Raw genomic sequence first — 14,264 nt, 5'->3', positions numbered from 1 at the left:
TTGTCCGAGCTAATCTCGAAAAGTACTGCATAGATTGACTTAAAATTTTGCATGAATATTACTAACAGGTCGAGTGAGGTTTTTTTAAACATATTATCATGCTATCACCTCCGGGGGAGGAGCTGTGAACCTTTACTTTTCTTACGTATTCCGTGTACTACGACAGCGTACAATCTAAAGACTCATGTTTAAATGTTGTTTTTGAGTAAGCCATGCTATTATCTAGCTTTACACTATAAAAACTACGTCATTTACGTAATTTGGGCAGAGAAACTGTTTAATGAATCTTAGTACTATAAAGACAAATTTGATTCAGCGCCATCTATGAGATTTCGTAAAAATCAAATCAATTTACATGTTAACACTACTGAACACAATGTTAAAAATTAATAATTTAAATATAATTATGTTAGTTATTTATTTAACTCTTTAACCCATAATAAATCTTCCCTTCCCTATAAGGTGCGCTTATAATTCGTGTGAATATACTACATTTTTAAAAGTGAGGGTAGATGTATATTATTTTAAGTGAAACTAGACACCATTACGGTTAATCTAATATTGATTGTGTTCATTGGTTACATTTTTAAAAATCTTCGTGTTTTAATAATTCGATCACGAGGCGGGACTCTAATACAAAAAGGTTAGTTCGTTGATAATTATTATTCCTTCATCATTTACATGTTGTTAGTAAAAAATAATATACTTTGACTGTTAATACTTTTGTTCAGTATTTATCTATATGATTATTGCTTGGTAATTAATATATTTTCATGTCGTATACCTAATTATAAACATAAGTGTGATGTGAAACTAGCTGGATTTATTTTTACACACTCACAGTCTTATATTTTGTGTTAATGTTAAAATAGTATTAATAATAGTGTAAATCATAATATTTTTTCAAAGTTAAAAATATTTCCTTTTTTCTGATGGTGTTGCCATCGAATTAAACCGCGCTGTCGTTTCGTTCACAAAAAGTCATGTTATTAGGACCGAATATGTAGCCGCCTCAACTTACGGAAACGAGAGTAACCTGCGTTGTCTGTTAGTTATTGTATAGTCGAATTTAACGTTACATGGAAATTGGAATCTAAATATATGTATACCTACTTATATTAAATCTGTAGAGGTCAATTCTGCACATGAAATATATTCTATTCTTCCTAAATAACTATTATCTATACATATAATAAAATCGTAGGAAAGTCAAAACTGTACATTGAATATTTTTTTAAAAGAATACATAATCCATGATCTATAATCGATATAGAAGCCAAAAACATAGTTTTTAGAATTTTTGTCTGTTTGTCTGTTTGTCGGTTTGTCTGTTTGTCTGTATGTTTGACCGGGCTAATCTTGAAAAGTACTGCATAGATTGACTTCAAATTTTGCATGAATATTACTAGCATAACAGGTCGGGTCAGGCTATAGGCTACATTATTACATATTATCAAGCTATCACCTGCGGGGGAGGAGCTGTGAACCTTTATTCTTCTTACGTATTCTCTGTACTACGATAGCGTACAATCTAAAGACTCATGTTTAAATGTTGTTTTTGAGTAAGCCATGCTATTGTCTACCTTTACACTATAAAAACTACGTCATTTAAGTAATTTTGGCAGAGAAACAGTATAATGAATCTTAGTAGTATAAAGACAAATTTAAAACAGCGCCATCTATGAGATTTCATTAAAATCAAATCAATTTACATAATATTAACGCTTCTTGGAAATTCATAATTTAAATATATGTTGGTGAGGTTGTTTTTTTTTAAAGTTAAATAAATAATTCATATTTTCCCAGAGTCCATTTCAGGTGCGCTTATATTTCATGTGAATATATGTACTTACTAAATTTTTATAAGTGAGGGTAGATGTTTATTATTTGATGTCAAACAAGACACCATTACAGTTAATATAGGTAATAGTAGATAACAGTGATTGTGTTCATTCGTTACATTGTTATAAATCTTCAGCTTTTTTTTAATTTTCGCCTTCTTGCGTTCCCACAAAAGATAAGTTGTAACTTTTGTATTTATTCTTTATAATTATAATTATATAGTTAGACTCATGTTTTATTAGTTAAAGTTAAGTATGACAAAATAAGAAAATGATGAAATTTTATTTTTATGTAGGTATAACTTTTACAAGACTATAAAGAAGGTCACTTTAGTTCTTGATAAAACTTTATTTGTTAGTAGCTTTTTAATAAAATAAGGTACGGTTATCTTTTGATTTTTTTTATTAACAGATTCAATGTTAATAAAAATTGGCGATTTGCGTGAGGATGTAGTGGAAATTAGTAACCTTGCGCGTGGTCAATCATCAATACATATAATAAAATTCTAGAAAAGTGATGTCTGTACAATGAAAATATGTAAAAAAAATTAGCAGGGGTTAAATTATTAAATCGATCCCAAACCCAAAACTGTAGTTAAAGCATATTTTCCGACGCTGGTTCTTAGATAAAGTGTATCAAAATCGGTTCATCCATTTATTATACCTTTATAGGGGTAAAAGTGGGAATGTGGGAAAAAATATTAGTTATATTTTTATCCAATTCGGTTTATCCATTACAGCTTCTATTAGATTACAGCGGTAAAAGTGGGAATGAACAATAATGGAAAGTTGTCAAATAATATACTCAAGCGGTAGATATATCAAAATATGAAAGAGCAACGTGTGAATTACAATTAATAATGTTTTATCGAAATCGGTTCATCCGTTTATTACATATAGGGCACTTTAGGGGTGACAGTGGTTAGATAAATAAACCAAATGGAGCATCAAACGACAGGATATGACGTGTACAATGTACATATAGGTACAATTAGATAATATGGTTTACATCAAAATCGGTTATCCCATTTACTAGGGGTGGAAAGGGAATGGGTTGAAAGTCTATTAAAGAAGAGGGGGATATGGGAGCGAGAGGATAGCCACACACTGGAAATTTTGAACTCTACTCAAAGCCACATAGGCCTGGCCCTTGGCAATTTTTTTTCCTAAAGATACCACTTCTTTTGTCACTGTGGTCCATTACAATTTGTGCACGGTTGATGATGATGTCAAGGAGCAACAAACTTATAGATATCAATATGATATAGGAATGTAAAATGGAGGTAGGTCTCGCTTACTTGAAAATAAGAAACCGAAGTTTAAAATTTAAAAATTAAAAAAAAAAAAACCAACGCAACGAATGTAAAGGAATAAACAATAATTTTACAAACTTCCCGAGGATCTTTAAAATTAAGTACCATTATAAAAAAAATATAATATATGATATGATAATGATGGTATGGCAGCTCCGACGACTTTGTTTTTTTATTTTTATAAATATTTAAAATGGTATTTATTAATTTTTATTGCATGGTCTAAACGGTTTAGTTACTACAGGCGTGAGACAGGAAAGATCTGCAGGCCGAGACGGCAGAGATTAGAATAAACGCTATGGAATAGAAACTGCTATCGCTAATTATTATTCACTTAGGCTCATCACATTTTAGTAATGGTTCGGTCACACTACCAAAATTACGACGACGACAACGACCAAAATTCTCATCCAGACCAAATTTGTTCAAAATAAAATATTAAAATTTCCCGTCATACTGGTACTCGGAAGAAAAAAATTTCGAGGTCAATTAATAAAAAATAGATTTTTTTCGATTTTCTAGGAGCTACCGTTTCTACGAAAAATCTATTTATTCATTCATTCGAAAAAAAAATTCCAAGCACCAGAACGACAGGAAATTTTAATATTTTATTCTAATTGTGTTTAGCACTATTTTGTTAAATTGCGACTGGATGAAAATTTTGTTTGTGGTCGTCGTCGTCGTTGGTAGGGTGAACAAATCCTTAGCAAAACATCATTAGCTTATATCAATTATTAGTATCGATAGCGGATTCTATTCCTTTGCGTTTTGACGTTTGTCTCGGCGCTCAGTTGCTTCACGATTTATTAACAAAAACATCCATACAAGGAAGGAAGAAAAATAAATTTGCTCCCTTCCCCTCTGGTGCCTAAAAATAAATTTTACGTAGAAAATTAATTAGGTATTTATTTTTTTATTTTTAGCTCAGTTTAGTAATAAATTTTACTAATAGTTCTTTGTATTATTTATGGTAGTACGTGTTTTTCCTTTAAATTCAATAAAAAAGAAGGGTTGCACTCCGGGAGTGCCGGCAGAAGTGAATACTTGATTATTAACGTTGAGCATGTTTGATATTTTGGAATGGTATTCGTCTTACGCTTCTTCGATCAGGTCACGTGTCCTGACGCGAGTTTCAACGCCGCTAAAGAAGTTTTCACTTCAAAAATTAAGTAGTAACTACTATACAGTCACTATTCCACGCGGACGAAGTCGCGGGCACAGCTAGTGTAAATATACAGTTCATGGAAGATGCATTAAAGTTGAATGTTCTGAAGAAAACTTGACGTCAATTTCAGTGACACAAAGTAGTAAGTTGGTAAAGTGGACAGTATGCACAAAATGTCGTAACATTCTGATAAGTGACTGTATAAATTTTATACAATTTGAATTAATTAATACATTTTCCTGTTTGATAAAAATATGTTAATTTATTTATGTATAAATTTTATACAGTGTTGCGATATTATAACACGGTTTGAGCACTTTTCACAAAAATCTTTGTGCAAAATATTGGCTGTGTTAGTACCATATTGTTATCACAGACATATTTGTATTTAGAATTGAGTAATTTAGAATATTAATATTAGTAGTAGTAGTAGTAGTTCCTATTTTTAACTTCAATATTATGAATAAACCAATAATCTTATATTATAAACTTTACCTATACATGAACCGAAATTGTGCTAAAATTTAAATAATACGACTCATTTGCTGATTTCTTCGTTTTTCAATATATGCCGCCCAATGTTCTCTGGATGTCTTGTTCAGAAGTAAAATAAGTGTCAGGGGTAAAAGTCTATAGTTGAAACAAAAATCCATCACCACGAAAAATGTTTCCCAAACTTGAAGAAACAATGTTATGATGAAAAACTGAGTCACCATGTCACAAACGATGGCAACACCTAACAATGAAACCATTCGCCTTGCTTTCATCCGAGATGCACAATTTACACCCGATTTTACCACCGATTTCACGACACTCACAAATAATAACAAGTTGATATTTATTATAAAACAAATACTTAAATAGTCCAACATTATCTTCTCTGATAAGGTCTCTATTTCAAAGAGTGTACAAACGATGCCATTCGTTATAATCTTTACAACTGCTTGAGTCCCATATGCCACTAAGATGGCCTTTCTCTTCTCATAACTTATTTTTCCCGTATGTACCAGCACTAACTTGAGAAAGGCGAACAAAGCTGCACATAAAGACCAACTTATAGAGGCAAATAAAAAATAACAGGATATGTTTATTAAAATCTCGCTCTCATGACCTTCTTCTGAATATTTATTGCTTACGTATTCTGCAAAAAGTTGAAAAGTTCCGTACAAAATTTGATGCACGCTTAAAAAGTTATGCAGTGTTCGCCATTTTGGTAGAAGGCACCAAGATAAAAGTACGGAGAGTAGGCACAAAGCTGAGATGCCTAAAGCGAATAAACCCATTGTAGCACTGTGGTCCTTTGATAGTCTGATAAGCGACTGTGTTTGTTAATACGATATGTTTTTTTCAAATTAATTAGTAAACTTCATTTGATATATTAATTAATTAATTAGCCCTTCGGTTAACACAACGCATAAACTCATTATTTAAATAGTAGATTCATTGCGATTTGTGAGCTATTAAACTTTAAAGTTTAAACGTACTTTTGACATGTTAATATAACTTTTATTTTCTGATCCGCTTTTAAATAGTAACAAACAAATAAAACTACCTTTTTAAATAATATTTTTTCATACAAAATTATAATACCAAAAAAAAAAAATTATATATCATCATTTATATTTCAGCTTTTCTGAAATGAAATAAAAATTACGATTCATATTTGAATAAAGAATTAGCCTTATTTAATGCTAAACATTTTCAATCAAATCCCAAATTATTAATGTGTTTGCATACTAAAGGTTAAATGTTGGTGTCTTGACCTTTACCCGGCCTGGCATATAAAACTTTTATGGGTTTACTTTGCAGGGATGGGCTTTGTCATCGTTTCAGTTTTTATATTGAAAGCACTATGGCGTTTTAAAACCGCTCAACCCATTTTTCAAATAGTTTTTTTAATATAAATTGAAAAGCAGCTCAATAAACTGTGCTTACTTTAAATAAAATTAAGGACTATGTTCACTTATATTTATTTTTTTAATAATGTTTGCAATGCAAGGGATTGCAAATACTTAATGACTGATAAATGTTGCCGTTACATTCAACAGATAGATGAATGCAAAAACGATATTGTTATTTAAAAATTGTACATACTTATACTCTTCTTCTCAATCTGATCAATTAAATAAATAACAAAGGTCGTGTGTTTACATGGTAGATTAATATCTTTATATAGAAACTATTGCTAAGTCCAGTCCATTTCTCTTCTCTTGTCTTAATGTTATTGTTTCTACAGGCTGTTGTTGGGTTTATATTTTACAAAAAAAAAGTGTGTGCGTGTAACCTTTACGCGCGATTGAAGTAAAACTTCTTTGGCGTTGACGACATATATCACTGAAATGATTAAATATTAACTTAAATAAATAAATATTATATTATAATTTAATTATATTTATTATTCATGTGCTTTACAAAGATTATTTAAATGTTATATTAATATTATTCATTCGAAACAGGTAATTGAATGTCATCATAATTTCTTACGTACGAAATTATAGGTTTGTGGTAACTATAATGTGAAACATAAATTTTACTCTCTAAATTTGCTACTTTTCTTGAAAATACAGCATCTATCGTTGTACCGAAACGCGTTGTTGAATGAAGTCGAGAAGTATTCATAGATAAATCAAATTTTTCTTCTAAAAAATCAATTAACGGCTGAGATTCCTGAGAGCGAAAATTAACATTAAAATCTCCAGATAGAATCATCGGTAATTCATGATAATTACTATTTAAAAGTCGAGTACCTTCAATTGTGAAGTGAAGTAATTGCTGATGAATAAATTTTATGATATTTGTCAGGCTAGTATTTGTAGAAATATAAATAACAACGATAATCACAGGTTGGTCATTCGTATTAACACATCGAACCAAGGCGATGTCACCAATTTGTGAAACCTCATCGGAAATTTGTGATAATATAGTTGGTGAAATATTGCACGCCTCATAAGCGAAGCGTTGAGGTGGGTACTACTGTCACTTCGCGCAAAACATCTGATTTTTCAAACTTAAAATGTCTTTATGTATCATACATTGCACTTGTAAGATAATAAATACACACACATATTAAGAAAAAACACTATTTTTAACGTTCATGATATTTTTGATGTCATTTTTGTTATTTAAACTAGTTAAAAAACAGTTTAAAAAAGTTCTGTCTTGGACGTCCGTGTGTCTGTATGTGCGGATCCTTTTTCTTGTTAACACGATAGCGACCGAAATACTTTACTAATCGAGTCTTTTTTTTTTCTCTTACGCTTGAGTATGCTCAGGAATAGAACCCTTTCATTTTTCAGGGTCTGATTCGATGTGGTTTAATTGTTATTAAATAAACAAAAATAATAATTAATAAATATTTATTAAAAAAAAATTATGAGGCGTGCACTTTTGGATTTTCCAAATTATTTTGAATTGGTGTTACATTGTTCAGTGTATCTGTAGATGAATGATATACAGCTACTCCACCAGCAGTTGAGTTGGGTCGTTTGTATTGGGTAACGCAATAAAAATTTTCAATAAGAATTTGTTCGTCATTTTTCATCCAAGTTTCGGAAAATAACAGCAATGTGGACCTTTTTAATACTTTATCATTCAGATCAGAAACATGAGCACGTAAACTTTGGCAGTTGAAGGAAAATAGTGTAATGTTACTCTCATTTACAAGGTTATATAATTCTTCCTGTTGTGTTATTAGGCGAGAATTTGAAAGTCTTTCAAATTCACACTGTAAATCAACTATTCCCCCTGGACGCTTTCTTCCATGATAAAATTTGTTGTCATCGGTGTTTGAGACAATGAACAATCCATTTATATCAGTTACTCGTGATAATGCTACATATAACAGCTGCTGACTGTGACTTTTATTGTATTCATAAACGATTTGATCAAAAGTACCACCTTGAGACTTATGTATTGTAAGCGCACAAGCAGATACTAATGGAAAGTGATTTCTCTTTGCAAATATTGTCTTATTTCTATTCATTGGTACAGATGACGATCTTCGTAAAATTGGGACTGCTGTTCTACTAATGTTTAGAGTTTGAATATGATGGGCAGCTTTTTTCCTAATTTTCTCTCCTATCTTACCAGGAAACTCAAGCCATAAGCGTATGATGTTATCACTGTCATCACGTTCAATATACACTAACTTTCCAACACAACCGTTGGCTAAGCCATCAGATACATCAATATTGGTTGTAATAATGTAAAATTTGTTAAGAACTAATATGATTTCATAAGGCGATCCTCCTGTATCAATAACTGACATTTTATGAAATTGTTGGCGTACATAATATGCTTCTTGTTCAACTGAATGACAACCTATATACATATCTGTTGCTATGGATACTACTTTGTCTTCAGCAATATTTAAAATAGATTGATTATAATCCGCAACATGTTTATTTTTATTTTTAATTTACTTATTTTAAAAGTAATAAATAAACAAGTATATTTAGAGATTTTCAAAAAATTTTGCAATTTTAAATAATGTTTTTAAAACTGTTGAATTTTTCATTCACTTTGCTATTCACAATTGATCCGTTTGAAAATTTGAAAATAAATAATCCTAATTGATTATGATATTTTCCACTAGCTGGCGTATAAGTCAAGAAGCGTGTAGTATATGACATATACTTACAACCAATCAGAATTATTATTTTTAAATGGCGGAAACTACGCAGACTATAGTAAGCGTTACTTCCGTCAGAAAAAAAATCTGAGTTACTCCCTAGTCGCGCCTAAAGAAGTTTTACTTCAAAACTTAAACATAATTGTTAACTCTTTCTAGAGTTCTCCACCGAAACTTAGTCCCGTGGGTCGCACGAATGACGACGATGCGATTGTTAACATCATCCATTCGGCGGAAGAGTTTGTGTACATATCCGTCATGGATTACGCTCCTGCGTGCGAGTTTACGCCGATACCGAGGTGAGTTGTGTAAAACATTTCCATCTAGAACATATTTTTAATTTGTCTTTTATGCGCGAACGTTTATGTCCTGTTTTATTTTCTTAGTATATTCCTTTACCGTCATAATGTATTTTGAATATGGATTTCATAATCCTTCTTATGCCGTTAGAGCGTTATTTGATAACGTTTCATTCTTCATATCATAATATCCTCCTTCTATGACGCTAAGTTTAATATTGTATTTACGAGTATTTACCGAATTAACTTACAATAAACATCTAGACTCAGAATAACGCTTAAAAAATGTCTGAAGCGAAACTCTGCTTAAGCGACCATTAGGCAGAGTTTTCTAATGAGCGAATACAATAGACGTTAAACATTATTGTCAAGAATTTTGAATGAACGTTTTAATGATATCATTAAATGTTAAAGTATGTACAAGACCGGTCGGATATTTTTGACTATACCTTTTAATAGGCATTGTGTGAGTCGTTTTATTTAATAATAAATGTATCTAATGATACATCAATGATTTACCGTCTTCCATCTGCATTTCAGGTACTGGCCAAAGATAGATGACGCGATCCGTGGTGCGGCAGTAGAGCGGCGCGTCCGTGTACGCATGCTCGTGAGCTGGTGGCGGCACTCGTCCGGCGCGGAGGAGCACTACCTGCGCTCGCTCGCCGCGCTGCACGCCGCGCTGCCCCGCCTCGATATACAAGTGGTAAGTTTTTTTTTTTGAAGTGAAAACTTCTTTAGCGGCGTTGGGTACAAAATCTTAAACTCGCGTCAGGATACGTGGCCTGATCGAAAAAGCGTAAGATGGATTTTTTTTAGCCCTTATATTCCATGCGTAAGACGGATTCCATTCCAAAATATCAAACATGCTGAACGTTAATAATCAAGTTTTCACTTCTGCCGGCACTCCCGGAGTGCAACCCGTCTTTTTTTTGTGTTGTGTTTCTCAATGTTAGCCAGAAGGGCTTCTACATTTTAACGCGGACGCGGGGGTGAACAGAAGGTTCACCCTGGTAGCGACATGCGGGCGGGCGTCCCCCCGCCACGGGGATCTCGAGCCTCGGCTTGGGCTGTCGCTTGAGTGGAGGAGGCCGGAAGGGCCCTAATCGGACGGGCGCTCACCCGGGTGGGCGCGGGAACGCGGAACAAGGGACCTCCTCCTACCACGTGCAAAGCCGGGGCGGACCGCTAGTTCTTCATTAAATATTGTGCCACCATCAAACTATCCACTTAATCCACTCTTGGCAGATTGTCAGAATAACCTTTTTGAAAACCTTCATCCATTCTAAACACTACACGGTTTACTATAATGTAATCGTTTATAAAATGTAATGTAAAGGTATTATTTCCTTGAAATGCAAGCACACTATTAGGAATAGCTTATTTTTTTACGAATAAACGAAACAAAATTCACCGGACCGAATGCCGCGCAGTATCGCGGTCGCGGGCTGACCGGGGGTGTGACGTCATAGCGTGAGCGCGCGTAAACTTTTAAAAAGCGCTTAAACTTCTCATAACTTCGGAAATACTGCTTGGATTGAAGTGAAATAAACACTAATGTAATAAACACTAATGTAATCTACGCTAATATTTTAAGTGTATGTTTTAGTAATATTTTGACCCTCTTGTGTTCTCTATTCTGTTAGATGTCTGGTCTATAATAGAAAAACTTCAAAAAATTTTAATTTTTGTCACACATCACTGAACAACTGATTAACTAAAAGCTACTAATTATTTTTCCTTTCCTTGATTTCAGCGTCGCTTCATAGTCCCATCAACACCGGATCAAGACAAAATTCCGTTCGCACGAGTCAACCATAACAAATACATGGTCACTGATAAAACTGCGTACATTGGGACGTCCAATTGGTCGGGCGACTATTTCATAGATACAGCGGGTGTTGCGTTCGTATATCAACCGGAGTTAGATGATGTTCGAGATATTTCTAGAAACTTCACGAAGAACATTCGACAGGATTTGCAAGAAGTGTTCGAGAGAGATTGGTCGTCTCCGTATGCAGTGCCGCTTCGGTTATAGCATTAAAGTGTGATGACAACTGCCAACTTGTATTCCGATTCTAACCATTTTTATTAGTGTTTTTTGTTGGGTGGTATGTGTTTGTAAGGGATTTTGTATGCTAGTTATAATTGCTGTTATAATTGCTGATATTTTATAGAGAAAAGTTTCAAATAATGTTTTTGAAGTTAAAACTTCTTTAGCGGCGTTGAGCACTTTTTCTGTAATGGGTATAAATCTTAAATTCGCGTCAGGACACGTGACCTGATCGAAAAAGCGTAAGACGGATGGATATCAAACATGCTCAACGTTAATAATCAAGTTTTCACTTCTGCCGGCACTCCCGGAGTGCAACCCGTCTTTTTTTTTATTTTGCGGGTAGTAACGTTCATTGAAACAAATTCAAAGAACAAAGGCTTATTTTACGATACTTCATCATTATGTTAAAATAATCTAGTCTTTATTTTACTTTGAATAAAAAAAAAATAGTCGAAATTTACTCTATCTTTGAGAAGTTTTCTTTTATAATGAATTTAGATGTTTGTGCTTCTTTGATTTTATAAACGATTTGAGCATAGAATTTTTTGTGTTTTTACTACTTTAAACTGGCGTGTATTTTATTAAAGAATTCTTTTTTATTCATGGAATTAAACGAATTTTTATGATGCTTTTGATGGAGACTATAGAATTACAAATGTATAATTTTGAAATGTTTATTTATTGAAATAATGAACTTGCGTTTGAATATCATCATTTTTAATACCGTTTTTTGCATTATATAATCGTAATATATTACGAACTGTGTATACTATTTGAAGTATTAATAAATACTGTAAGACATATTATATAATATAAAGATTTATAATAATCTGAACTCACAAGAGTGATCCCTAACATAATTGAATGAAATCCTCTAAAATATTGTAACGTTTTATTGATGAAGCAAGCGAGCAACCGCTCAGAAAAGATATAAAAAGTATAAATAAATATCATCCCTGTTTAATAAAATACTTAGGTATTTCATATATGAATCGAATAAAATATGGCAATCTGCTACATGACTCGTTAATTGCTATTCGGCCTTATAAATGTAAAAGAAATGTGCGTAGATACAGATTAACAGAAATATTAAATATCACGTAAAATAATCTATGAGTTTACAAAGTAAATACAAAACTTATTCTATATCTCTCGTATAATATGATGTAAGGATTTTTGTTTTGAGTAGATTTACATACTATGAAATACGGTAAGTGAGTGTTTGTCACGTTTATTTCTATTAATTGTAATGGTGAATAAATAAATAATGTACTTATAATGTTACTAGCGATCATGTAGTTATTTGAATGTATTTCTATATTTTTAAATTAATAAAGCGTGCCTTTCCCTTGTATTGTACTTAAGAGTTTGCGTAGATTTTTATATCCCGTAGATAGTTTTTAATTAAGAAATTAAATACTACTGAAATATTAGTGAGATAATACTATGGTTATAATGTTATAGAAATTTGTAAATAGATTGCCTCATTTAATTAAGTCTATATTAAGAAAAATAATAATATTAAACATACATTTTTCTTAAATAGTCAATAGTCGTATAATTAAAACTAAATAGTCGTATATCTACGAAACGCTCTTAAATGTTAAGGCTTAAGTCATTGTCTTTGACCATGAAATGTTTTATTACTATGTAAATGGGTATTATTTTATTTATGACATAGATCACAGATCAAGTACACAAATAGATAACGCAAGTGCATCCGTCGAACGTGACATGTATGCGCAATATTCTGATTTTTGAAATAACATTTGATTAAGATTGATACAACAAATACAATGGTTACAACTAAATTATTAGTTAAAGAGTTCAAGAAACGATCTCTCAAAGTCAATCTACAGCGAAGCTAAGACTGGCTTTACAAAAAACGCAGAAAAACTTGGGTCATTTGCCTATTAATATATTATGTACTACATTAATTGTGCTCGCTGAAGTACAATTACATATATACCAGGATCCGTTGAATTAAAAATTGTATAATCTTATTTTTTCTTCCCAAGTAAATCTTTCCTAAGAGCGAGAAAGACAGCATGCTCACGCTATAGCGATTTATTATGAATGGAAGTAGTTGTTCTCGCTCTTTTATAAAGCTTCTAAACAATAAGAAGACAGGCACATGTTATATTATAATGACAGGAAAGGAATATTAAAACAACATTATGATACGACAATTAATATGTTAATGCCAAAATATGTAGTTGGTTTATGAAATACATAGTGTATATTTACCATATTTTTTGGACCAAATGTATCTATGAATCCTTAGTCGATAATATTGTTTGTTTAAGAATTTGATTGTATCAGTTCATAGCATAAGTTTCATTAAGCAATAGTTTTTTATTTGACAATATAAGTATAAATATCTCTGCTATTATAAATAAATTATGTATTGAAAGTTTTTGTTTTATTTATAACTAGTGGTCCGCCCCGGCTTCGACCGTGGTACATATTTCGCAACAAAAAGTAGCCTATGTCCTTTCTCGGGTATCCAAATATCTCCATACCAAATTTCATGCAAATTGGTTCAGTAGTTTAGGCGTGATTGAGTAACAGACAGACAGACAGAGTTACTTTCGCATTTATAATATTAGTATGGATTACTACTCTCTAAGACTACTCTAGATTAAACTGACCTATTTCTTTAGTATTACAGCCTAAAAAGGTCTGAACACTTTTTCATGTAAAACAATTTTACGTATGGTAATTTCTTTCTATGAAATACCAATTTTGATCTCCTACTACCTACTGGTAGAGCAAAGAAAATTATTGATCAATGAAAATTACTTAGATGAAAAATAACCTCGTAGCGACACCTTGTCCTGACAAACATCAATCGGGGCCTTACTACAAATATATTTAATGCCTGAAAATAACGAGGCGAAGCTTCTAAGAGAAAAAAGCCCCTTCCTGCATTTTGGATAGGCTCCATCTATAACTACGCG

At 32.1% G+C, this 14,264-nt stretch overlaps 1 protein-coding gene across 4 annotated transcripts in view; it reads left to right on the top strand.

Moving 5' to 3' along the window:
- The window catches only part of LOC149902772 (5'-3' exonuclease PLD3-like), a 95,489-nt gene that overhangs the window by 33,360 nt on the left and 47,865 nt on the right, over positions 1 to 14,264 (top strand). For 3 of the 4 annotated variants that reach the window (XM_090109512.1, XM_090109514.1, XM_090109515.1), the window contains exons 9-11: positions 9,109 to 9,248; positions 9,789 to 9,954; positions 11,005 to 12,506. In XM_090109512.1, the coding sequence (XP_089965638.1) occupies positions 9,109 to 9,248; positions 9,789 to 9,954; positions 11,005 to 11,286 (588 nt within the window). In that variant the 3' untranslated portion in view covers positions 11,287 to 12,506. Of the gene's footprint in view, positions 1 to 9,108; positions 9,249 to 9,788; positions 9,955 to 11,004; positions 12,507 to 14,264 lie in introns of those variants that run through there. The other variant, XR_016457476.1, reaches the window with a different exon arrangement.

This window comes from Colias eurytheme, chromosome 14, assembly GCF_061535395.1.
Source record: "Colias eurytheme isolate Ceu_HAF_F1 chromosome 14, ilColEury1 Martin Lab GWU primary, whole genome shotgun sequence".
NCBI classification, from domain to species: Eukaryota; Metazoa; Arthropoda; class Insecta; order Lepidoptera; family Pieridae; genus Colias; species Colias eurytheme.
This window is presented reverse-complemented; position numbering and strand designations above follow the sequence as displayed.